The sequence below is a fragment of the Gopherus flavomarginatus genome, chromosome 3 (assembly GCF_025201925.1).
Source record: "Gopherus flavomarginatus isolate rGopFla2 chromosome 3, rGopFla2.mat.asm, whole genome shotgun sequence".
In the NCBI taxonomy this organism is placed as follows: Eukaryota; Metazoa; Chordata; order Testudines; family Testudinidae; genus Gopherus; species Gopherus flavomarginatus.
The window spans coordinates 242,239,975-242,267,292 of record NC_066619.1 but is presented as its reverse complement, the minus strand read 5'-3'; the positions used below and the strand labels follow the sequence as shown (position 1 = coordinate 242,267,292).

At 42.3% G+C, this 27,318-nt stretch overlaps 1 protein-coding gene across 10 annotated transcripts in view; it reads left to right on the top strand.

Annotated features, from left to right (window-relative positions):
• Positions 1 to 27,318, top strand: part of TBC1D1 (TBC1 domain family member 1) — a 191,815-nt gene that overhangs the window by 151,306 nt on the left and 13,191 nt on the right. For all 10 annotated transcript variants that reach the window (XM_050947342.1, XM_050947340.1, XM_050947338.1 and 7 more), the window contains 4 exons: positions 1,171 to 1,332; positions 4,620 to 4,778; positions 17,661 to 17,905; positions 18,476 to 18,635. In XM_050947342.1, coding sequence (XP_050803299.1) covers positions 1,171 to 1,332; positions 4,620 to 4,778; positions 17,661 to 17,905; positions 18,476 to 18,635 — 726 coding nt within the window. The remainder of the gene's footprint in view (positions 1 to 1,170; positions 1,333 to 4,619; positions 4,779 to 17,660; positions 17,906 to 18,475; positions 18,636 to 27,318) is intronic.

Genomic DNA, 27,318 nt, shown 5'->3' with positions numbered 1-27,318 from the left:
CCTCTTTGGGTATGCCTGCACAGCTATCATAAGTCTGCGGCTGGCCTGTGCCAGCTGACTCAGGCTAAGGTTCTCAGGCTAAGGGACTGTTTAATTGCAATGTAGACATTCAGGCTCAGGCTGCAGCCCAGGCAGTAGGATCCTGCTGATGCCACAGTTAACCCGAGCCCCACAAGCCAGAGCAGGTGTCTACAATATAGACAGACCCTTTATCTCCTCTTGTCTCTCTCACATTTCTAGGGTGTCCCCAAGGCTCCACATGCTCAAAATAGTGCTTCTGCTCACTTTCTCACACGTGCAAAGACTCTGTATCACCACCATCCTCCAACAAAATCAACTGACTCCCTGATCCCTTCAAAATCCTGTTAAAAAAGCTATCCCTAAAATTCTCGGTAGACTTGCCACAGACTTTTATTATGGCATGTGCTCTGTTGTAACGTTGTTGTACTCCTAATAAATAGCAGTACTCCTCAATAATTCTGAATCGAAAGGGAGAGTAGCTTACAAAGAGGCAGACTATGTTATTTTTATATCTCATATTCAGTTTTGGTCTTGTTTACACAAAATCCTTTTTATGAAGAGGAAAAAGTTAAAGGTGATTTTGATATTTTGCCTATTTCATTAACCATCTTCAATGTCTCTCTCCATTTTAAAGATTTTACTAGTTGTGAGACTCTTCAGCTGAGCTGCCATGCAGAATGTATTTTAACAGAATGGTTTTCAACAGAACTGCACAACTAGAACAGTTTAAAACAAAAAAGCATTCTGAAATTCTTACGGTGCTTGTCAAAAGTTCTACATCTTCAGTTATATAGACAGACATCAGCAGGGCCGGCTCCAGGGTTTTCGCTGCCCCAAGCAGCAAAAAGAAAAAAAAAGCCGTGATTGCAATCTGCAACTCTACTGCCGCCACTTCAGTCTTCGGCGGCAATTCGGCGGCTGGTCCTTTGCTCCTAGAGGGAGTGAGGGACCTGCTGCCAAATTGCCACCAAAGACCCGGATATGCCACCCCTCACCGTTGGCCACACCAAGCAGCTGCTTGCTGGGCTGGTGCCTGGAGCCGGCCCTGAGCATCAGCATGGATATTTGCATGATAAGGCGCTGTGTAAGTGAATCTGTTTGATAGTATTGTACAGTCTTAACTGGTACACTGTTAATATTATTTCCTAGCTTCTGAAAGCAATTTGCTGAACAGGCGTCTGAAACTTGATTATGAAGAAATCACTCCGTGCTTGAAAGATGTAACTTTGGTTTGGGAAAAAATGCTGAGTACACCAGGAAGGTCAAAGACAAAAATTGACATGGAAACAATACATTCTGCTGTTGGGCAAGGTAAGCATAGCCTATATTTTTGAAATGGTGGAATTCATGTACAACTTAATGTTAGAAGTCACTCAAATTGCTTTTCTCTATCAATATCAGTCCTCTCTTATCACCTTATTAAGTGAGGTGTTCACAGTGGTCTAAATAAACAATTGACACTGTTCAAATTGATACAGTTGAGGTCCACTGCCCCTAGCTACACATGTGCCACTCCCATTGATTTTAAACCATAGTTGCAGCCATGGAGCTGAGTATACAGTATGTGACATTCACTTTTAATAAACTTCATCCTAATGGGAAAAGATATTTGGACAGCAAAGTTGTTGAGCATGTCTGTCTATTCACTGTTAGATAGGCAAGTGACACCAGACCAGTTGATTTATAACTCCAAAATACCAGTGTGAGGCTTCAAGTTTCTAACTTCATTCCTGACCATAAAAAAAATGTCCTTAAATTGATTTTAGAAAGAAACTCCACCAAAAAAGGAAAAAACGGGAGGAAAACATGAGATGAATGGCAAAAAAAAAAAAAAAAAAGTAAAATTGAACAAACATATATTATACACCAAATCCTAATTCAGAATGAGTTTTTTCTAGTAACTTTTTACTGTTATACTAAATATATTTATCTGCTTGCTTCAACCAGTATGAGTCTTAGTCAATAATAGAATCTAAATACAAAATATCTTCAGTTGTGGAAATGCTGGACTAAATACCTTGTTTATGTGGATATTGCAGTGTGCACAGGTATAATTGATATAGGAATAATTTATCAACTATTTGCCCTGAAGGGGATTTCATTGATCTATAAAAGTGTATACAGTAGCAATAGATTTATACTGTTGGCCAAAGTCTACTGTCAGTTACCTATTCACCCAGTTGAAGCTAATGGAATTGCAGGAGGGTAATTGAGAACAGAATCTGGTTCCTTCAGTGAATCCAAAAGCCTGTTTATACCATTTGATGTGTTTTTATTCAGTAAGCAAGTTCAAAACACTGAAAGTAGTTTGTGAAAATACGCCCTCTGTACATTGTGATGTGGTTTTGCTTCAAATATCAGTTTTGCTCTTAACTTGTTCCTACTGGAGTTTCATTATAAAGCAATGATCTGGAGATAACGATGGTCTATTAAAAATACATATCAGAAAAATACTTATTCATTTTAGTTTTTATGTAAGGAAGTACTGTAAAATTGTTCTCATATATATTTCTTCTAGAGCTAGGCCAATAATGGATTTTTTCAGTTCATGGGCAATTCTGAAAAGGCAAGGAAAATTTTGTTTTGTTTAAAAACAATCTTTGATTTCAACCTTTCAATTTTTTTTTTAAATTTAAAATAAAATTACAGGAAATCTCAAAACACAAAGCTGTTTTGAATAAAAATAATTTTTCTCACAAATATAAAAAAATGAAACATTTATGTTTTTCCCCCAATTGAAACAATTGAGTGAAATTCACAAAAGTTGTTTTAATGTAGCAGAATCTGCATTCCCCGTGCCCACTCCCAAAGAAAAAAGAAAAAAAAATTGGTCTGACTTCACTCAGCCCGTATTTGATAACTGAGTTAATTTTGACCTGCTGTATTGAACTCTTGCTATGTTTTAAATATTTACCAAAAGAAACAATAAAAACCACAATCATAGATTACTCTAAAACTGAACCCTTGATTCCAACACATTTAAGACTAGATTGGAATATCCTTATTTGCACTGAATAAAATCTTATGCTATAAGCAGTCCTATCGACTTCTTAGTGTAAAGTACCTTTACTCATGTTGAATAGTAACACAGCCTGATCCATTATAATTAGGACCCTACCAAATTCACAGCCATGAAAAATACGTCACAGACTGTGAAATCTGGTCTTTTGCCCTGTACTATACATATTACACGGGGAGACCAGTTTTTCTCAAACTGGGGATCCTGACCTAAAAGAGAGTTGCAGGGGGTTCACAAGGTTATTTTAGGGGAGAATCGTGGTATTGACACCCTTACTTCTGCGCTCCTTCAGAGCTGGGTGGCCGAGAGCAGCAGCTGTTGGCCAGGTGCCCAGCTCTGAAGGCAGTGCTCCACCAGCAGCAACACAGAAGTAAGAGTGGCAATACCATACCATGCCACCCTTACTTCTGTGGTGCTGCTGGCAGCAGCTCTGCCTTCAGAGCTGGGATCCCAGCCAGCGGCCACTGTTCTCCAGCTGCCCAGCTCTGAAAGCAACTCTGCCACCAACAGCAGCACAGAACTAAGGTTAGCGGTTCTGCAACCCGCCCTACAATAACCGTGTGCCCCTCCTCCAACTCTTTTTTGGGTCAGGACCCCTACAATTACAACACCATCAAATTTCAGATTTAAATAGCTGAAATCATGAAATTTATGATTCTTAACATCCTATGACCATGAAATTGACCAAATTGGACCGTGAATTTGGCAGAGCCCTAGTTATGATAATATTTTGCACTTCTCTATCTAAAGATTTCAGTGCATTGCAAGTAATTATGAATTATGCCTCCCATCACCTAGGTGATTTGGGAAAGTAGCATTATCTCCTCTTCCAGACGGGGAAAGTGAGGCTTTAAAACATGGTTACTTGTCCAAAGTCACACAGCAAGCTTGTAGCAGAAGTAGGAATAGGACACGTGCACTGTACCTTGTGCTAACCAGAAGGACAAGAGTGCAGTTTGCGATATTAGAAAGTAATCTATATAAATTCCAGCCAAAAGCTTTAAGTTGTGTACTTCAGCTTGGAAAGCTGTGGAGAAGACAAGTAACTTCACAGTTTGACAGTCTTAGCTTGCTTAGAGGCCGATGTGGCTGGTACTTGCGTAAGGAAACTGGTACAGTAGCTGTTTGTTAATGGTGCCTTTCTCTCAAAATGGATGCATAATGCTAATTTCAGCCTTATGTGGGTGCCAGGCCAACCCCATGACCAGTGTGCGCCTTCCCTGTTAGGATTTTTATGCTTTGGCAGGTGGGGGAAAGAGGGTACATTTTGCAAACCAGATCAACCTGAATTCCAACTAGGTAGGCCTGCTGCATAGCCAGCTTCTATAGTCTTTCACGGGGTGTATAACTTGGAAGGTCACAGATAATTTCTGGTTAGACAGATCTTCCAAGCCTCGCTCCTGCTAATATATTAGAACCTCAGAGTTATGAACACCTCAGGAATGGAGGTTGTTCGTTACTTGGGGGTTCAGAACTCTCAGGTTCTACTGGACTGTTTACTTGAGACATATTTTAACTCTTGTGATTAGAAGAGTAATATATTTCCCATTCAGCCTTATTTTTTTCCCTTTCTTGCAAGGAGTACCACGTCATCACAGGGGCGAGATCTGGAAGTTTTTAGCAGAACAATACCATCTTAAACATCAGTTTCCAAGTAAGCAGCAGCCAAAGGACACTCCCTACAAAGAACTCTTAAAACAATTAACTTCCCAGCAACATGCAATACTTATTGACCTTGGTAAGTCTACAGCAGTATTGTGAAATGAGAACTAAAGTTTCACAACCTTTGGAGCGGGAGAATTCTAACAAAGAAAATAACCAGTAAAATGTTTTTTGGGTTAATAATAGATTATGGATGAGAAGTGATTTTAATCTGATATAATTGAAAATAATTACTTCTCATTATTAGCAAATCATTAAATCCATATTTCAAATACAGAAATATTCTACAGTCTCCTCTCATTTAGATAGGGCATTAATAAGTACTTTGGTATATGTGATTAATGCAGCTATACTTCAGATATTGACAGGGAGCTGCTAAAGTCAATGGGATAGAAACTGCCAGGGAATCAAATCTGTTTGTAAGAGTTGAGGCTTGTTTAAAAATAGGAACAACTCATTTCTAATCGTCAGTTCTGCCTTTAATTTAAAACAGCTTTACTTGGAAAAGTGTAGGAGTTTGGTTCTAATGGGTATTATTTTGGTTTTATTTTATTTTGGTAAAACAACTCTCTCTGATGGAAATTCAGATATCTTGCAAGATATTTATTGAGTCTCACTCAGTTTCTCCTCTAAAATACTGTGTGTCATGCTGTCAGGAGTGGCCCATGACCAGAATGCCAACCTCCGGGCAGACTGTCAAAAAGTAAAGCAGACACCCCACCCGGGGTATGTTCTATCATTAGATTTCACCAACCCAGAACCAAATGTGATTTCCCAAAGTAATACAGTAGTCTTATAGTGGAGTCACAGACAGCTTCCTTCAACACTCCAGGCTATCTTACCACCCAGGCAAGCTGGACTATGTGATAAAAGGTCACTTACACCAAAAATTACAAAATAGTCAGTTTACACTGACTCCCAAGAGACCAGTCACTCACCCAGGTCACTTTGCACCGTAGATCTCACACCAAAGACAACACTATTGAAGTTACTTCCATAGTAAACTAACCAAAGATTTATTAGCTGAGAAAAAGGAATGAGAGTTATTGAGAGGTTAAAGCAGGTAAAAATATATGTACATGTGAGTCACAGTCTGTAATTTCAAAAGGCAGCAGAGATCTAGTACTCTGCCCATTTTCTAAAAGTCTTTAAGGGCTACCCACAGTAACTCTGGTTTTCTCAAACTTCTTGTTCAGTTTCTGCCCTGTTAGAATCCAGACCAGTGGTTCTCAACGTATCTATCGTGGCCCACAATGTGTTACCTGGGCCGCAGGGATCGGGTGGCAGGGCCGTGGCAACCCTGTCCCAGACCCCCGCTGCGCAGGGCCCGCCAGCTGCCCACATGCCCAGCCCTGGGCAGCTGCGCTGGACCCCTGACCCAATGGGACCAGCAGGAAGCCTCAGACACCCACTGCGCAGCTGCCCTGGAGCTCACGGAGCCAGGCTGCAGTCCCGAACCCTGACATGCTGGGTAACTGGGAATCTGGACCCCACCCTGGACCTGCAGCTGTGTGCTAACTGGGCCACTGGTTGAGAACCACTGATTCGGACACTCCAGATATGAAGAATTTTTCCTTGAGTCCATATTTTTAGCTTATTCTCACAGAAACTAAACTGACAGCAACAGTTTCCACACAGGTCCCTTCTTCATGTGGAGGGCGAATGTGCTTAAAGTCTTTGATCCCATACAATGGCTCGTTTGCATTTAATGAACAGAATTTAACATTTTCTTGTCAGACCACCATCATTTTCATTACACAATGTTTTTTTCCTGTTTGATGAGTTACATAGTTACAGAGGTTTACAATGGAAATGATTGCTTTTGCTTTACAACATGGAATATAGCTGAGTGAGAACAATACCATGCAGCATCCTACAAGCATTTCAGAAAACTCTAAACACTTTCTTATCAACATAACGTCTAACATTTATTTTGATTAATGCCGACACACAGGTTTCCAGCTATGAATTTGTAAGTGTTCAGTGAGGACTGAGGCCTTGGCATGAGCTGGCATCTGGTCTGCCAGCATAACACTATGGTCAAGGTTTTTAAAAAGAGGAGCCTAGATTAGGTTTTTAAATTCATATCTAGGCACCTGAACAAGCAGCCTGACTTTCAAAGGTGCTGAACACTCAGCAGTTGCCCTTGGCTTCATAGGGAGCTATTCAATGTTCAACACCCTTGTTATTCAAGCCAGTTACTATGGATTTAGGAGGCTTAACCTTAGGCAAACATTTTAGAAAATCTTCGCCTGTCCCCATCTTCCATTTCATTCTTGTATCTCATTTAAAGCTTGTCAGAGTGTTCATAATATCAGAGTGAAATACAAGATATTAGGACTAAATTGTATGAAACTGTTGGTTTAGGGTGGGGTCAAAGAGGAGTGATTTGAGCTAATTTTATTAAGAGTGAGAGGGAGTTAAAGGTGACAATCTTTGGCCACCCAAAAGACATTATTTCATACATATCAGTTCATTTTCCTTTTCCTTTTCCTTTTCCTTTTCCTTTTCCTTTTCCTTTTCTCTGTCCTTGTCAGCATTACTTCTCTCTCTCAAATTGCCAAAATATAACAGTTCTGCCACAAAATACAAAAGAGGACTATGCTCAAAAGACGTGTTCTTTACGATGTGGATCCCTATTGAACACTATTATGTTACCGCATTGCCAAGACTGACCTCTTAAGAGCTGTGACCAGTAGCGATGCTCTTCCCCAACCAGCATACCGACTCATGAGTCTGCCATTTTGTTTCACAAACTTTGTTAGGCTGCTTTCTTGTCATCTCCTGGTATTTTCTATTGCAGTCTTTCTCCTCTTTCAATGGTAGTCCCCTACCAACTCCAGTCTCTCCTCTGCACCGGCAGTATATACCTTCCACCCAAAAGAGATTTGTTTTTTCCGTTCCGAGATAGATTTCCCTTGACTGTCCCTAACCTTCCATGATCCCAGCAACAGGCTTATCCTTACCGTTAGCTGTCTTTCCTCATTGGAACCCAGATATCTTGGGGCATCTATTACTCTTGGAGGAATTCTGTGCCATTTTGCACGCACAGAATTCATGTCCCTTACAGACTACTCCCCCCACCCCGTGCAGAATATATGTTCTGCCAGGAAGGTGCTGCAATTACTCCTTTTGCCCATCAGGGGCTGCTGTGGCACCAGAAGAGAGGGCAGCAAGCTAAGCCAGCCATGGAGAGGAAGGGGGAGAGGCTGCCTTACTCACAGCTCCTTGTCTGTGGGGCCAAGTAAAGAGGCACGAGATATAGGGGGGATGGATAGAGCAGGGTATGAGGAGCTGCTGGGGAGGTCACGTAGACTAGTGGAGGAGCTAGTGGTGGGAACAGATGGGGTGAGGTCACAGGAGCTAGTGGAGTGAAAGCATTGATCTAGGGGCTAAATGGGAGTGGGGGATGCAGGGCCAAATGGGGCTGCAGAGACCAGAGGGTGTAGGGACATATGGGGACAGGGGAGGATGGCTGGCTGAGTGGGGGAGCAGGATACATGGGGATGGGGGAGGACAGGTAGCTGAGTGGGTGTGAGGGGACATTTGGGGCTGGAGGGAGATGGTTAGCTATGTGGGGATGCAGGGACACATGGGGATGGGGGGAGGAGCGGTGGCTGAGTGGGGATGCAGTGACACATGGGAGGGTGCAGGAGCATACAAGGACAGATGTGCTTGAGTAAATAGGAGAGGCTAGGGGTCAGCAAAGGGGAGGCTCCCCAACTCCCTAACAATCCCTCCCCCACAAAAAAATCTCCGTTGCATACTTTTCCCGTGCGCACCCAACAGCCTTCCAAGATCACACTCAGGCTCCTTCTCAGCAATTAAATCCCTCAGCAACTCTGTTGCCCCTGACCCTCCCTGCCCCGAGCATTTGCACTGTTTCTGAGTGGTGCAGGAAATACGTTTCTGTATTGTAGTTTAAATGAATTTGTATTCAGAGTTCAGTATTATTATGCCTAGTAAGGAATATGTTTGTCAAAAAACATTTCCTGAATCTTTTTGTTGTCTGTATTGTTACAGGAATACTTGCTGACAGATATTCTAAAATAAATTACCAAAATAATTGAAAGTGGCCTGATCATATTGTATTATTTTAACATACAAAATATGCAGAATTTTGAAATATTGTGCACAGAATTTTTTGGCACAGAATTCCCCCAGGAGTAATCTGCTGGAGGCTGAAGGGCAATTAAAATTTTGCCTACATAACCATAATTACTTGGTATGCTGTGGCCTGTAGCCCTGTTGAAAACATATTAGAATTCAAATAAATATTCTCCTTTTTTGTCCTAAATAATTGTTTTAATGCAGTGTACAGTCCCAAACACAAACATTTAATCTATTTTTATAAAAAGACTCCAACTATTCCTCAGTTGTAACCCCTGATTAACTCTAAGACTAAAGAACATGCATTGAATTCTACAATAATAAATATATAAACTGGTCCTGTATTTCAGAGTACTATGGAAGGAGAATGTGGTTTATGGTTTGGTTTTTTTCATGTGTCCATGAAAGAATAATCATTAGGATCGATTACTAAAAATTGTAATGAAACTCTTGTCATTTATGGAAGGCATGAATTGTAAATAGCTAACCAACTGTCATTCGGTTAATTGGTTAAAACCTGAGGGAAAATCGGTACAACTTTCTGCTTTAATCTAAATGACTCATACACGTTGAGCATTTTAGATGACGTTTAGTAATCCTAAAGAGGTAGCACGTAGCTAACCTAGTGAACTTCATATTTATTATTAGTAGTAGTCCAATAAAGAATTTTTGTAGAATAGTAATTTAGCTGAGAGCAATAGGGACTAAACTGCAGCATTAAACCTCAGCCCCATGTTAGGGAGATGCACTCACTACTCCAGCAAGACCACCTGCGATGCACTGTGCCTCACACAAAGTCGATGCTTTCAGGAGTGGCAAGAAAGCATGGCTGGTGTGTCCCCCTTGAAGAGGGTGTAACATTTTCTCCCTCTGCCCCTATCTAATATCACTGGCTGGTGTGGAATAGGTTGGCCATGGCCTGATTCTTCATATAGAAGTTGTCATCGATAGAGTATACAGTCTTTGCCGTCTCTGAGAGGTTGGGCACAACTGAGCCTTCAGATTCTGATCCTGCAAATGGATATTTTTATTTTTATTTTTTTGCATCAGCACAGAGCCGTATTCAACCCCTTGCGGGATTGGGGCCCTAGGTTGGTTTTCCCCAGTAACAAAGTATTATGGCAAAATTGTGTTTGAGACTAATAAAATCAGTAAACTTTGGCAGTAATATGCATATGGGAAGACAAACTACAATTCTTTGTATAGAGAGTATAACTGAATACTTTAAAGCTAGAATCAGGCAGTTTTAAATGTACTGCAGACATTCACCAGAAGTAGTTGGGTATGAGGAGGTTTTACATCCTTTCCTGAAATACAGTAGAACCTCAGAGTTATGAACACCTTGGGAATGGAGGATATTTGTGACTCTGAAAAAAATGTTATGGTTCTTTCAAATGTTTGCAACTGAACATTGACTTAATACAGCTTTGAACTTTACTATGTAGAAGAAAAATGCTGCTTTCCCTTTATTTTTTAGTAGTTTAGATTTAACACAGCACTGTACTCAGGGCCGGTGCAAGGAAGATTCGCGCCCTAGGCGAAAGTTCCACCTTGCGCCCCCCCCAGCACTGAAGCAGCTCCCCCCTCCCGAAGTGTGCCGCCCGCCCCCGTGGCAGCTCCCCACCCCCTGGCCTGAGAACCCCTGCAGTACCTCCCCACCCCAGCTCACCTCTGCTCCGCATCCTCTCCAAAGAGGACTGCGCAGTGGAACCCCTGGGCTGGTGGCTGCCGGCAGCGGCATGCTGACCCAGGGGACCTCCCTGGGTTGTCAGCGGCGCGCCAGGGCAGCCCAGAGGATTCCGGGGGCCTGGGGTCTTAGGCGGTGAGGGGCCCCCACTTTGGCTGTAATTCGGCGGCGGGGAGCCCTTCCGCTCTGGGACCTGCCGCCAAAGTGTCCCGGAGACCTGCCATGGGGCCCCCCCATCGCCGAATTGCCGCCGAAGCGGGACCAGCTGCCGAAGTTCAGCCGGGTCTTCAGCGGTAATTCTGTGGCGGAGGGCCCCCACCGCGGGTCTCCAGAGCACTTCGGCGACTAGTCCCAGAGCGGAAGGGCCCCCCGCCGCCGAATTACCGCCAAAGACCGGGCTGCATGTCGGCAGCGGGTCCCTTTTTGGTGGTAATTCACCGGCGGGGGGTCCTTCCGCCCCGGAGCGGAAGGACCTCCCGCCAGGCCGAGGACCAGGAGCAGAATAAGCTCCAGGGGCCCGGGCCCCATGAGAGTTTTCCGGAGCTCCCGGAGCGAGTGAAGGACCCCACTCCAGGGGCCTCGAAAAACTCTCGTGGGGGCCCTTGTGGGGTCTGGGACAAATTGTCCCTCTTGCCCCCCTCTCTGGGCGGTCCTGCTGGCGCAGTGACCCAGAGGAAGCCCTGGGCTGCTGGCTGCCGCGGCGGCGCACTGACCCAGAGGAAGCCCTGGGCTGCCGGCAACGGTGCCCTGACTGGCGGGACCCCCCGGGTTGCGGGCTGCCGCGGCGGCACCCTGACCCGGGGAACACCCTGGGCTGCCGCGGCGGCACCCTGACCCGGGGAACACCTTGGGCTGCCGGCTGCCACGGCAGCTCCCTGACCGGGGGGACCCCCTGGGCTGCCGGCTGCCGCGGCGACGCCCTGACCTGGGGGACCCCCTGGGCTGCCGGCTGCCGCGGCGGCACCCTGACCCGGGGAACACCCTGGGCTGCCTGCTGCCGCGGCGGCGCCCTAACCTGGGGACTTCCTGGGCTGCCAGCTGCCACTGGCAGCTCAGACTCCCTCTCTGTCCCAGCAGCAGCGGCTCGCAACCATTTAAAAAAAAATTGGGGGGCGCTTTTTGGCGCCCCCAAATCTCGGCGCCCTAGGCAACCACCTAGTCCGCCTAAATGGTTGCACCGGCCCTGATTGTACTGTATTTGCTTTTTTGTTGTTGTTGTTGTTTTGTCTCTGCTGCTGCCTGATTGCATATTTCTGGTTCCAAATGAGGTGTGTGGTTGACTGGTCAGTTTGTAACTCTGGCGTTCATAACTCTGAGGTTCTACTGTAAGGGATTGTCTTAGTGCCTAGGGTTGTACCTGAAGAACTCTATGTGTAGACAAGCTCTTACTTGTGAGGAACAGAGGTAAATTCCTTCAGCAGAGGCAGGTGAGCTTACACAGGTACCAAGCTGTGAGGGAATTGACTAGGATTAGTTAAAGTGACACAGATGTTATATGGTAGAGAAAAATGTTTCCTTTCCCCTCTAGGTGGTGGATGGCCACACTTGCATCTATTACAAAGAGCTTAGCATTCTTCGGAAAAGTGGAGAGAGATGGTTTATTACTAATAGAGGGGAGAGAATCTGACTAAATAATTTTTGTTATATTACAAAGCTGTTTGTTTTAGGGCTGACAATAAAAGGCCAAAAGCACATTTAAAATGAGGACATTTTTGTGCAGGGTTTTTGTCTGATGTAGATTTAATCACGATATTACTTCTACGGCTGCCAACCAACTGCTAGCAATTCACGTTATGAGTATTTAAATATTTGTGTTACCCAGTGCACTGCTCTCTAACAGCCAATGCTGAGGGTTATTAGCCTATCGCATTCCAACATTTAGCAGCACAAAAAATAAGAAAAAAAAAAACAAAAGAATATAGAGCACTTCCAGTTGCACAGCTTGTTGGCTGAGCAGTGGCCATTGATCTGCCTTTAATAACTTTTAAGAATGGTCCCAATGTGACGCTTCCCAGCAGTACCTAGTGTTGTGAGGCATCACCCATCCTTAGCATCAGGAAGCCTTGGCTGTGCCTGCCATGGGTTAGCTCCCCATCTTCACCAGCCACAAGCAACACACAAGCACTCTTCTCCTCACAGGCCCCACTGTCCCTCTGCACATAGGCGGCAAGTTATATGGGCCTGTGGTGCCCATGCTCCACCAATATTCAGGAACTTGGGCCCGGCTCCACCAATGTTTGGGCTGTCCATAGAACAGACTAGGGCAACTGCCCCAGGCCCTGCGTGTTGGGGGTCCCCACGCTTCAAGGGGCTTTGGGGTCCAGGGCGCTCTTAGGGATAGCGGGGAACTTGGCACCAGCAGCAGAGAGCGACCTGGCCCCAGCCTGCTCTGCCCCTTTCCCACCTCTTCTCCACCTCTTCCTGCGCCTGCTCTGCCCCCTCATGCCCCCATTTCACCCCTTCCCCCCAAGTCCCCACCCCCGCCACACCTCTTTCTGGCTTCTGCCCCCTCCTAACATGTTCTAGACTGAGCCTAGAGTTAATTAACAAGATACTCTCAGGTCTAAGCAAGTATGGCTGATCCAAAATCCTTGTAGTGCATTATAGCAGGCAGGCTATGACCCTTCTTTCATGAGGCAGGCATGCTGTCAGTTGCCTCCTAGGTGAAGGTGTTTCGTTGAACTCCAAGATGTACCTCACCAATCCTTTATCTGGATTCATTAACAGGGCAGCTCCCTACTGTTTGTTTGGTTCTGTAGATGAGTGGTTCTTAACCAGGGGTACGCAGAGGTCTTCTAGGGGATACATCATCTTATCTAGATATTTGCCTAATTCTACAAGTTACATAGAAAGCACTATTGAAGTCAGTACAAACTAAAATTTCATACAATGACTTGTTTATACTGCTCTATATACTATACGCTGAAATGTAAGTATAATATTTATATTCCAATTTTATTTTATAATTATATGGTAAAAATGAGAAAGTAAGCAATTTTTCAGTAATAGTGAGCTGTGACACTTCAGTATTTTTCTGTCTGATTTTGTAAGCAAGTAGTTTTTAAGTGAGGTGAAACTTGGGGTATGCAAGACAAATCAGACTCCTGAAAGGGGTACAGTAGCCTGGAAAGGCTGAGACCCTCTGCTGTAGATTTCCTCTCCTGTAAATTTTGCAATCTCTCAATTTGCACCTGGATCAGTTTGCAAATTAGCATACACTGTGAGACATACAATACACAAGTGGCCAGAAAGGGAGATAGGTATATGCAGTGTTGTAGCCATGTCAGCATCAGGATATTAGAGAAACAAGATGGCTGTGGTAATATCTTTTATTGGACCAACTATATGTGTCAGTTACATCCTGCCCAACAGGAACATTTCCAAGGTATGTCACCTGTCAGTGACCTGACTTAACTCTAAGATCTTAAGAGCATAATTTTCAGTATAGATACCCAACTGTTTAAGGATTGTCTATATGTACATCTTATAATGATTGTGTCGACCAGTGAGCAACTGACTCTTGGTAGAGATCTCACATGCCACCTTTGGTGAAATATTATGCAGATATCCAACCCGGGGGATCCCTCTAAAACCCTGTACAACCCGTTGGCACCAAGGGGTACCTGGGTCATGCCCCAGTGTGACACAGATAGGCTAAGAATAGAGAAGGGAATATAGGCTTCAGTGATCTTATCTGAAATCTACTCTGGCTAATCAGCTTCATAGTATGAAGTTTTTTTGTTTTGTTTTGGGGAGGGTTGGCTAGCATTTCCTGTGGTTAGTCAATATTGCATAGGATGGCTCACCAGCAGACTTTTGGGACTTGATGGTTCAGTAGCCTACAGATCTTTTGCCCCATGCTAATAAAAGTGTGTGTGCACACACTGTCTCTTCATGGTCTCAGTTATGTACTCAGATATATAAAACAAATGCAAAAGTAGTAGTTGTGAACTTCTGCATAAATTCAGTCGTTAACGTTTTCAAGCTGTATGAGAAAGCGGTATCTGAAGGACGGACCAAGCCCTAAAACTTTAATAAGATGAACCAAGAAAACTAAATACTCCTAAGGAGGAAGGTAAAAAAAAATGTTGTGAACAGGCAAGCAGCAACAGCTGGACAGGTAGTTACAAAGAATTTGCATGTTTCAACTCTCATTTCTCTAAGCTATCAGATACATTTATCTGAAATAGATCTTCAAAAATTCTTGTGTAAGAATGCATAGCTGTTTGGTGGAACCTGTGTGTTCTGAGGACAAGAGGGATTTTCTCAACATGTAGCTTAAAATTTTTATTAAAGCTAACGTTTAAAAAATTATATAATACATAAGTTGAGAAAAGAGTGCCTATACATCTGGATATAGTGCTTAGATTATCCACAAATACAGAGTTTGTTTTTCAAGGAGTAGGATACATAGAGTACATAATCAGCAATAACCCAAATTTAGGTGAATAGATTTAACAATACAGTTTAGATGTTAGAATCTGAATACTCGAGTACATCACTCATGAAAAGTTGTACAGAGATTTGGTTGTGGAAAGCAAAATATATCAATAAGTGGAGATTGTCCCTCAATAATTGAGAATTAGGTTGGTTGTCCATGAGGAAAGTATTTGTTACTTTCCTGACTGCGCTTCTCATCGGCACTCCAGCTTATCTCTCCTGGTATTGCTGGGCCATGGCTCTTGCCATACTCTGCCCACATGCAGTAGCAGCCCACTGGAAGATGGTGGCCTTTTCTCCCTCCTTGTGTTGCAGCTGGCAATGTGAGTAGTTCATTCCCCCACTCCTGAGCAGGTGCACAGCCAGGCTCATAGTTAAGACTAATGAGCAGCTCAAGAAGTGCCAATGAATTCACGGAATTCAAAAGTACAGCTAACTATGAGTAAGGGCATTGGAATCTGACCTTGTCAGAGCTGGAGTCATGAAGAAAGACAAATCCTTGTTGATGTTAACCTTGCCTAAGAAAACAAGGTTCAAAAGGACATGAATTGTATTAAACAATGCCCAGTGTACTGCTAGGCCCTGAAGACTCTGCAATGACAGCACAGCTGCCATAAATCAATATAATACAGTTCAGCTGGAGCATCCTGTTGTGATTATGCATTAGTATAAATATTTAAATATTTGTCTCTCATTCTGAAGTTGGGGATATACTTAATTGTACAGTGGTACAGCCATTGTTATCAGAACCATTAGATGATCACTATCTGCTTGAAATGTATTTGCATTGGTATTGTGATAGTGACTAGGACTAGGACAGTTGTGCTAGGCACTGTGTAAAGATGGAACAAAAAATCAGTCCCTGCCCCAAGGAGCATACACTCTGCTCAATTAAAAAAATCTAGAATCATGTACTGCACTTGCCTCAGTTTCTCTGCCATTTAAAAAAAAATTATCACATTTTCCTGTTTCGGTTTTTAAAAAACTTCTTTTCCCTCTTGTTCTGTGAAGTATCTATACAAATTGAGGGGCCAATCCTGCAAAGATTTACACATGAGAATCTCTGCTCACCTTAGAGCCACGAGGTTAATTTGATGTAGGTCCTGATCCTCCAAAGTCTTAACTGGCTAGTTGAGGGGGATAATCTGAGAGTATCTCCCTTGTGGATTTGACAGCACTTTGTGTATGAACAAAATAAACTAAAAATTAGAGGATTTTTTTGGTCTCATCTTTCAGTTACAGAACTCTTAGAAGAGTTTGTTGTAGCTTCAGTACATTTTTTTTTTAAATATCAGTCTACTTAACTTTAAGATGACTTTTATATCTTGCCTTTCATGGGACTTGATCCAAAGCCTGTTGAAGTCAATGGGAGACTTCTGACTCAGAATGCATGAGTGAATGTGGAACAAATAACTGGATTTACATTCATTTTTTTCTCCTGCTGAGCTTGTTGGCTTGTGGCTTTTTGGCGCTACAGTGTAGGGATGTGCCATGTTCAGAGGTAAATGCCTGCAGTATTCTTGCTCCTCCCAAACTTTAATCAACTTCAAGCATTTAAAAATCACAAGATTAGCTTAAAAATCAATATTTAAAAAAATTAATTTAGGGTTTTTTTATTTACCTTTTAGTATCTGAGCCTTTAAGGGTGCATTTAGGTCACATATTTAAGCTTTTTCTCTGCAGTTATGAGGGCCACAAATTTTTTTGTTTTAAGGAAAAGTTGATTTTCATCTAATTACAGGACTCCAGCAGAAGCTAGGGCTTTAAGAAATATACCACATAGTGAAATTAGCAACATTGCTTCCACCTCACCCACTCCTTTTTCCACCTCACCCACTCCTTTTTCAGGACCCCCTTCTGTACTGGATTTTTTCTAGACTTCAATTTATACCTTCTCTCTGAATGACTTGTGCCAGGGGAGGCCTTGCTGCTGACAGAGAGAGGCTACGTGGATCTCTCATAAGAATATATGAGAATAACTCCTAGCTTAGGCAGAAAAATGCAAGCTGCTCTTTCGCTTGGGAAGCTAATCACACTGCCTCTGCAGTGCTCAATTCCTTAACAGTCTTGGCAGCCATGAGACCAGACTCAGAAATAATCAAATGCAGGTTTTTCACTTTGTAGCTCAGAGCACTAACCAGAAGGCAGGAAGAACCAGCCCCAGACTTTGTCTTTTTGAAACAAGAGCCCTGATGGTATCTGCCAGCACACCTCCAGCAGGAGCAATACAGCAACATTCCAGAAGCTGAAGGGTGGGGTGATATTTAACAGGTGGGCAACTACAAAAGACTCTTCACTTGCCCTGGAACAAAAGAAGTATTAAAACTTCCTTGATAATGAGTAGAGGGTGGAAGTGATGGTCCTGTTTGCTTTAGGTTTAGAGGATCAGATTCTTATCATTGCATCACTATAAACCTGAAGTTTACACCACTGACTTCAATTTATGATTGAGAAACTGAGATCAGAATCTAGCCCAGATAGCTGAACATTGGTCTAAGACTTCTTTATTTGGACCCCAGCAGTTGTCCATAAGTCATGTCTTTTTTTAAATTACAAAAATATATATATTTCTAAGGTACAAAAGCTCTCTTTGCCTTACATAATAAACTCAGTAATGTCAGCATTGAAAGTTGACTTCAAAAGATTGTTTAACTTGGTAACCTCGCAAGCTTGTTTTGTTTTGTTTAAAGTTTGAATTGCTAACTTCAGTTGTTTTCACAGGACGCACCTTTCCAACACATCCTTATTTCTCAGCACAACTGGGAGCTGGGCAGCTGTCACTCTACAATATTTTGAAAGCCTATTCTCTCCTGGATCCGGAAGTAGGGTATTGCCAGGGCCTTAGTTTTGTAGCAGGAGTTCTGCTGCTTCATATGACTGAAGAAGATGCTTTTAAGATGTTGAAATTTCTTATGTTTGACATGGGCCTAAGGAAACAGTATCGTCCCAACATGACTATTTTACAGGTATTTGTTTTTATGCCTCTGTAAAAAGGATGCTGCTAGTAATAGCAATATAATTTTTTAGTGATATGATCGTCAGATTCTGCTTTTTGACTCCACTGTAGAATCACTAAAGAGGAGAAGGGGGCTATAAAGAGGATTAGAGCTTAAAGAGATTTATGTTTCAGTTTAAGAGAGGCCATGGGGAAATTATGAAAAACACACACAACTCTGTTGCTTCAGACTAATTTACATTCAAGTAGCCCTTGTATGAAAGTGTGTCTTCAGATAGCCCTGCATAGTTTGCTATCGTAGGGAGAAAATACAGGGAACCCTGAAACAGGGAGCATTACCTCTGCCAGCTTAGGGGTGAGAGGGATGGTTAATGTGGGCAATCATGAAGTGCTACTGATTGAGTCACTGAAAAGGCTCCAAGTTACTTTAGTTTCTTATAAGTGTGTTTGAACATTAATTGGTTGATATTTTTCACTCCTCCTTTCTCATAAGAAAGTGTAGCATGAGCTTTGTTCTTATAACTTTCAGTTAGTCTGTTATTCTTAGTCAGTTCTTCATTTCTTTTTCTCTTCTTTGCAGATCCAGATGTATCAACTTTCCAGACTTCTTCACGATTACCATAGAGATCTCTACAATCACTTGGAGGAGCATGAGATTGGCCCTAGTCTCTATGCTGCCCCCTGGTTTCTGACCATGTTTGCATCTCAGTTTCCCCTGGGATTTGTTGCCAGAGTGTTCGGTAACTCTCCGTAAAAATACCTTTTTGGTCTTCTTGAAACTGTGTTTGCACTGCAACAGGGTCCAGCCTGTTTCATACACCTAAGACAATATTTATCCTATTTTTGATTAATAGTACCTTCCACTGATGTATTGTGTACTGACAAAAGTCAATTTATTGGAAGTGAAGGTGTGGAGTTTATAGCAAAATGCTGTTCAGAGACAGTAGAAGGTTGGAACTGACTGTCTTGTCTCTTCACCTCTATTGTTAACTTGTTTTTCTCTTTGGATTTCCTCATTCTTCTCATTTCAGCTGAGTGCTATAATACTTCCCAATTACTGAGCCTTCCTGTGTTCTTTAAGTTGGAAATCCCACTTCTGCACTGTCCAAGGCTTCCCCTTCACAAAAGAATGCTGGCATGAGGCTATATCAACATTGTTCTATGCTGTATAATAGTGCTAACTTTAGCCTGCTTTGCTCCTGAAGTATTCAGTACGGATCTAATCTTTTTATTTAACATCTGGTCGGACACTTTCTGAGATTTTAGACGGTTCCACTTCCCTGACTCTAGACCCATCATTGCCCATTCTCTTGCAGGCATTACATCTGTTGTTGATGTAGCTATTCCTTATATATTTTCAAGGTTCACCAGTATTCCATATGCACTAATCCTCTCATATCTTGTTTCTGGTGTCCCTTTGTTATAATAGTAACTGTTTGATTTTGTCACACAGTGGTCTAGGAATACAATAGAATGCATACTCAAAACCAGGCAATTAGTGACCCATGACTAAATCAGACGTTGGAGCATAAGCTTTTGTGGGTGAATATCCACTTCGTCAGATGCATGACGAAGTGGGTATTCACCCACGAAAGCTTATGCTCCAATACATCTGTTAGTCTGTAAGGTGCCACAGGACTCTTTTGTCGCTTTTACAGATCCAGACTAACACAGCTACCCCTCTGATACAGGACTAAATCAGTATACCATAAATGGGTGGCTCAACTAACGATACCTATATATAGAAATAAAAAGTTGTGTTTTTGCCTGGATCACTGTAGTGGAGCCATACGTAGATGAATGACTTGCCTCACTAAAAACAAATACACTGGCCAAAAGTTAATAAGACAACAAGAATGACTTATTTCAACCAAATTAGTTGCTTGCTTAGGGCAGTGGTTCTCAACCAAGGGTACGCGTACCCCTGGGGTACATCAACTCATCTAGATATTTGCCTAATTTGACAACAGGCTACATAAAAAGCACTAGTGAAGTCAGTGCAAACAAAAATTTCATACAGGCAATGGCTTGTTTATACTGCTATATATACTGTCCACTGAAATGGAAGTACAGTATTTAAATTCCAGTTGATTTTAGTAATTATATGGTAAAAATGAGAAAGTAAGCAATTTTTCAGTAAGAGTGTGCTATGACACTTATATTTTTATGTCTGATTTTGTAAGCTAGTTGTTTTTAAGTGAGGTAAAACTTGGGGGTATGCAAGACAGATCAGACTCCTGAAAGGGGTACAATAGTCTGGAAAAGTTGAGAGCCACTTGCTTAGGCAATAGGCAGGAGCTGATGCATATAAGAGCCAAGGAGACAGTATAGTACAGTGATGCTATATATCCTAGAAATACATTAGCTTCACAGTACAGAGAAACACATCGAGAGAAACATACAATCAAGCATTGTTTTCAGAGCATAGGAATTGTTGTAAAACCAGTGGTCCACATACTCCAGTATGCTTGCGTCCAAAATTGTCTGGGCCGGCTGCTTCTGAAAGTGGTGCAAAAAACCTTTCAGTCACAGTTATGGACAACTTCTCCACAGGGAAAGTTTCTTCCTAAATAATCTTTAGTTAGAGATTGGGTGATACCCCGAAGAATAACCCTGGCTATTTTAACTCTTGACTATTGAGTAAAATTTTCAAAAGCACCTAAGTTCCAATGTGATTTAGGCTGCTGTATCACTTTTTTGAAAATTGTTACCGGTTGTCTGCATCCATTTAAATGTCCAGTTCTTTAAAAAGAAAACTCCTATTAAGAACTTGGCCTCAATAAAGTCATGTGGCAATGAGTTCCGTATACTAACTGCATGTTATGTGAAAAGGTATTTATTTCCCTTTATCAGTTTTAAATTTTCTGCTTTTCTATTTCATTGAATGTCCCCATGATCTTTTCTTATGAGAATGAGCACTTCTGTTTACCAGTCTACCATCTCTATGCCCTTCATCATTGCATATATCTTTAGTGTGTCCTCTCATTTATCTCCTGTCTTCCTAATCTTTTAAAACTTTCTTTCTATGGAAGTTGTTTCTGTGCCTCTAATCATTCTCATTTCCTATCGTGGTAAATAGTTTTGAGGGATCAAGCACACAAGGTGCAATGATTTACTCATGCATTAAAATGACCACTTTCCTAACCTTTTTAATCAGTCTCTTTTTCAGTACAAAAGCAAATAAAAAATATAGTTCAAGGAGAATAGTCCTGTTCCTGTTTAAGTCAATGCAAAATATGGAATTGGAAGATACCATGCTGATAAGGATGGAATAGATTATATAGATAAAATCTACATTTGCTGCATTTTTTGATACACAGCTAGTTATGGTGAGCACAGCACCTAATCAAGGAACAAGGTTGTGTTCTAAACAGGTTAGCCTCACTGACAATAATTCTGTTCAGGAATGGAATGAAAATCAAGGTGTCATGCACTGAGTTTGTAATCAACATTCCTCTTTTCAATCATCCATGATTAATTGTATTATCAATTATCATGTGTCAGTATGATCCTGTGTGAACTGCTTGACTGCAGATACACAAAAGACACATGCTTTTAGTTTATGCCCAACCTAATACCTTTGTGACTCCTCAATATATAGATCTGCATATCATGTATTTTGCTTTTAATTTGCCACTGGAAGATTATAGAGCTTTAAAAGCAAGGAATTTACAGTGGAAGAAAAGGTTGAGATAAGTAAATAACTTATGTGGAACTAGGGTCTTGTCACAGCAGAGGAGCATGTATCAGAGGGGTAGCCATGTTAGTCTGGATCTGTAAAAGCAGCAAAGAATCCTGTGGCACCTTATAGACTAACAGAGGTTTTGGAGCATGAGCTTTCATAGGTGAATACCTACTTCATCAGATGCATGACGAAGTAGGTATTCACCTCCGAAAGCTCATGCTCCAAAACCTCTGTTAGTCTATAAGGTGCCACAGGATTCTTTCCCGCTTTTATAGAGGAGCATGTGAGACTAAAACCACCTCCCAAAAATCGTTGTTTCCCAGAAGCACAAGTCCAGCATTGAAACTCACAATATTTGGTGGCTTTCTTAAAACAGCAACTCCTGGAAGCGTATGATTAGGTGATAATCTTGAACTGACACCTTTTTTAAATGAAACTTTCTCATCCTCAGCCATGCCAGAGGCTCAGAAACCTGAAGAAAGATGAAACCTCAAACTTCTTTTTAAATTGTCACTATTAAGCCAATCTTATGATTTTTGAATGGTTGGAGTTGGCAATACTGCACATAGTGCTGAGAACCAGGTCATTCCTACACAACTGGTCACTCAGTTTTGCACAACCTGACAGGTTTTGGTTTTACCACTCATTTATTAGATTCCTAGGGAGGAAGAAAAAAAAGTTGAATTCTAGTGTCTCAAATGCAGACTAACCAGGCAAACTGATTTACCTGCAGTTTTACTGTGCAGCCCGTTCAATGGAAAGTTCTTTGAGAGGTGTTGTCCATATGCACTTTCCATTATCGGTGCATGGGCACCTCATTCACTTGAGTCTGGAATCTTTGGCCAGCAGCATCCAGACAGTGTGCATGCACCCTGAATTCTCATGCTCTGCATTGAGGGCATATAAGAACAGAGTGCCCCAGTGCTCCTCAGTTTCCTCTCAACTGCAGCATCTCAAGGATAAGGACTCTAAAGGTGAAGGGTGGTGGGTAAGTTGTGGAATGTGCATGTAGAGAACACATCTCGAAGAACTCCTGTTACCGTACAGGTGAGTAACTTCCCATTCTCCTTCGCACATTACACTATTGCTTACTCCCAGGCAGTAACCTCAGAGTCTCTGCTTTGACCACTTCATACTAAAAGCTGTTAAAAATATCATTCCTTCCATATGCACATTCCTTCCATATGCACATTCCACTATTGCTTACTCCCAGGCAGTAACCTCAGTCTCTGCTTTGACCACTTCATACTAAAAGCTGTTAAAAATATCAAAACTATTAACTACTCAGTAGAAATTAGCTGGCAGTCACGCAGACTGCCAGCTCCCTCTCAAAGCCAGAGGCACTGAGGAGCACTGGTGCACTCTGCCCTTATATGCCCTTGATGCAGAGCATGGGGGTTCTCAGGGCACACGCACACTGCCTGATGCTGCTGGGTGAAGACCAGGGTGCATGCCAGGATACTGCTGGCTAGAGACTCTGGACTGAAGTGAATCAGGCACATGTGCACCAATAGTGGACAGGCTAATCTTTCATTCCTTGACTCCTTGCAACCCAATTGCTATGTAACAATGTAGTAGTTAAAGGTACAGTGCATTTAGACTACCTTACAGCCCACTGTCTTCTGAAGGCTATACTCCAGTGTATTAAAGCCATACGTTATAAAGAAGTTCTGGAGTTACAAAGCTGTGTCATGCTAGAAAGTAGCAAAATTGCCTTTTTCCTTTTTTTTCCACCTGTCTAAGTTTTCAGCACTTCAGAATAGAAGGTCATGTGAGGGTACTGCAAAACAAAGGTTCTCTAAAACCTTCTATTTACTTAGTGGTGGAGGAGACTTGGAAGAACAACATTTATTCTGTTCCAAGATTGTAGATAACTTGATTTTAAATCCTGATGTCTGCCAGTCATGCTGACGTTAATTTGGATGCCTACATTGCATTGTTGCTGGCTTGCAGCCCACTTACAGCAAGCCTTAGGGATGGATAAGCTCCTAAAACAAATGGGCCTTTGTTCACTGCTCACTATTTTATATATGAGTGAGAGATTTCAGAAGTATATAATCAATCCAGCTCATACCATAATACTATATAGGTCACTTTGAGTTAATCTGCATCTTTTCTAGGGGCAGGTGTTGGGTCACGTAGATGTATTATTCTCTGCTTAATTCGTTTCTGCTTTGTACTTCATCTTCCTTGATTCTTGCTTGGTGTTCTCTGTATTAATGTTAAATACTGTAGATTCCCTTAAAGAGCAATGTCCTGTATTTTTCAAGTTTCTATAGACACATGAAGACAGACGCTCATTTTCCATTACATCTTTCAAAGCAGCCCTACCTCTTATAGAATGTACTGAATTGGAAATGGAGCTGTTTTCACTGTTTTTAGGATGACTGGGGCAGAAATATAAGATTTATTATCAGTTATTACATGTGCTTCATGCTCTGTCTGTCCCTCTGTGAGAGAGAGATGAATACAGGAAAGGAGTGAAATGAGTTATGACTTCAGGGTAAAGTCAAGGAACTGTAGGAAACTTTCATCTGATGCAAGCTTCAAAAGAGAGAATATTTGTACAGAGAAATGTAGTCAGCCAGTGTTTTCTTATGTTCTTCGCTGCACTGGAGAGACTTGTGGTTTTGACATTAGCATTTTCCCTCATTGCTCAGTTTCTCCTTCTATTTGATCATGAAGTCTTGATGTGTTCGGCTATCAGCCTATTGCCATGTAAGTTATTGTGATGTTACCAGTTCAGCAGCATGACTTCATTTGCAGGTTCAAGTAGAAGGAAGAGAGATATAGGAAGCCTTTGTGTAAACACAGATATATTTGGTAATTAGCAAACTGAACTGAAAACAAAAATCCACTTACCCTCCATGTGGTTTCCCCCTTCCCTTAATAACTTTTTGTAGTATACTGGATACTTCCTCCTGTATGAAAGTCACTCTTTAAAACCCAGAGCAGATTTTGAGGTCTAGTAGCAAGAGAGTCTATGGAGGAAAAGAGCTTTTTGTATCTCCTCTGGCCAGATGGATTGTGAGCGGTATCGTTGGCTGCTGCAGGGTTGCTCTCATGTATTTCCTGTCTCCGTAAAGACCTGTGCTAGATTGTCAGCTGTTTGTAAAGGAAAAACGAAGAGATGGAAAGGAAGTTATGCTGAAAGGTAGCTAGATACTGTGGCTGCACTTTGCTGAATGTGTACCAGGATGCTGTCTTCATGGGGCCACCTGCAGCATTAATACACAACCTACATTAGTAAGATATGAAGATACCCTACAAATGTGATTAGTAGTGTGGCTTGTTAGGATATTATGTTTATCAGATACTTATACTAAAAAGCAAATAAACCAGATGCTGTTAGAAAACTGATTTATTTAACTCAAGTCACATACACAGTGTGGTATGTTTTCCTAATGCAGTTTTCCACTTCCCTCCAGTAGATGAGAAATAGGGCTGAAGAAAGATTACACTCAGTCCTTATAATTAAAGTGTAGGTACCTACTGATTTATTAAAGTTCTTTAATTTATAATCCCATTCAAGCTCAGAACTGATAGCTGAACAATAAATTCTGCTGCTTCCTATTACCTCCTCATAGAGTTCTCATGACTCCCTTCAAAAAACATAACACATACAAGAAGAGGTAAAACTGTCCAATTTCACTGCATTGCCTAGCTTATATATAGCTTAAATATGTACTGGATGTCTCGGGTGATAACTCACCAACCAGTAGGGTTACCAGATGTCCCAATTTTATAGGGACAGTTCTGATTTTGGGATCTTTCTCTTATATAGGCTCCTATTACTTCCTACCCCTTGTCCTGATTTTTCACATTTGCTGTCTGGTCACCCTACCAACCAGGGCAATTGATCTAGCTAGTGAAACACACAATTGTCATTTAAATAATTTAATAATAATGGTCCTGATGTATTGTGACGGGTTCCCCCCGGGGTGCCAACTGGAACTGGGGTACCACAGAGCCCACCTGACCCACCAGCCTGGGTTCCCTTTACACTGTACTGCTGTGACAGGCCCTCAGGCCCCCTCCAGCACATATACAGGTAGGGACACACCCAGCTGCAGCTACACACAGATGCTGAGATCAGCTCTTCATGGGAAGGCTTAACTAATGCACCTCCCAGTTCCTAAGGCACGCACTCATCTCTGTGTAAACCCAAAATTGTACAGTCTTGCACTGCACAGGGAACTATACAGTGTAAGCTCATTAAATTTGCCCCCTCCCTCAATGTGGAGAGGAATATACACAGCTTTCTGCCCCAAGTAATAACTCCTGCACACACTGGTTTTAGACAAAACAAAAACAAGTTTTATTAACTACGAAAGATAGATTCTAAGTGATTATAAGGATAGCAAACAGACGGGGCGGCTCTAGCTTTTTTGCTGCCCCTAGTACGGCAGGCAGGCTGCCTTCAGCGGCTTGCTTGCGGGACGTCCCCGGTCCTGCGGATTCAGCTGCGTGCCTGCAGGAGGTCCGCCGGTCCCACACCTTCGGCGTACCTGCCGCCGAATTGCTGCCGAATCTGCGGGACCAGCAGACGTCCTGCAGGAAGCCGCCAAAGGCTGCCTGACTGCTGCCCTTGGAGGGACCGGCAGGGTGCCCCCCGCGGCTTGCCACCCCAGGCACATGCTTGGAGCGCTGGTGCCTGGAGCCACCGCTGCAAACAGATAAAAGCAGATTACCTAGCAAATAAAACAAAAATGCAATCTAAGCTTAATATACTAAAGAAATTGGATATAAATAGCAAATTCTCACCCTAAATGATGATTTAAGATGACTGGAGGCAGGTAAGGGCACTCTTCACTTGCTTGCAACCTGAAACCCCAAGTATTCCTTTCACAGGCTAGAAATCCCTCTAGCCTAGGTTCAGCCTTTCTCTCCCAGTTCAGTCCTTGTTTCTCAGATGTTTCCAAGCATCTCCTTTTTGGGCAGGGGGAGTCAGTGAAGAACCACGTGATGTCACTTCCCTTAAATAGCTTGTGCATATGGCAGGAGCTCTTTGTCTCCAACTTTAGTTCCCATGTCTTTCAGTGGAAAAACACTGGTATTCTAAGATGGAGTCCAGTACCAGGTGACTTGATCACATGTCCCTGTAGGGTCATAGCAGCCATGAATCAGAGGCTGTTTATAGTGTCCTCAGGAAGGCTCCCTAGTGGGAGATTAGCATTTTCTAAAACCTATTGTTCTTCCTAATGGCCTTTCCCAGCCAGCCATCTAGACTGATTGCCTTCTGCCTACTGGGCGTTCCCCAGATGTAAACACATTTGTAATAGGTGCATAGACAAAATTCCTAACTTCAGATACCAAAATGACACATGCATACAAATAGTATAGTCATATTCAGTGAATCGTAACCTTTTCAATTATATATTACATGACCTCTCTTGCATAAAATATATCATAGTTATGCCACAATCATATCATAATAATATTGCTATGAAGAATATGGGGCATAATGCCACATGTGTATCTAATGCTTTAGAAAAAACCACAGCCGACTACACAACGCATGCATGTGTGGACACATGCACATTCACTCTCTCATATGTGGCTATTTGTACGCTATTTCGGCAGAACAGGAGAAGGAACTCATTTACATAGCATTGCTCAGTTCATGCCCTTGAAGCATATGACTTAGCTAGCATAGCTGAAAATACAGTTCCTACATAAAATATATGTATATCTGATCCTTTCAAAAATCCCTCACACTGTGTGTCTCATTGACTTCC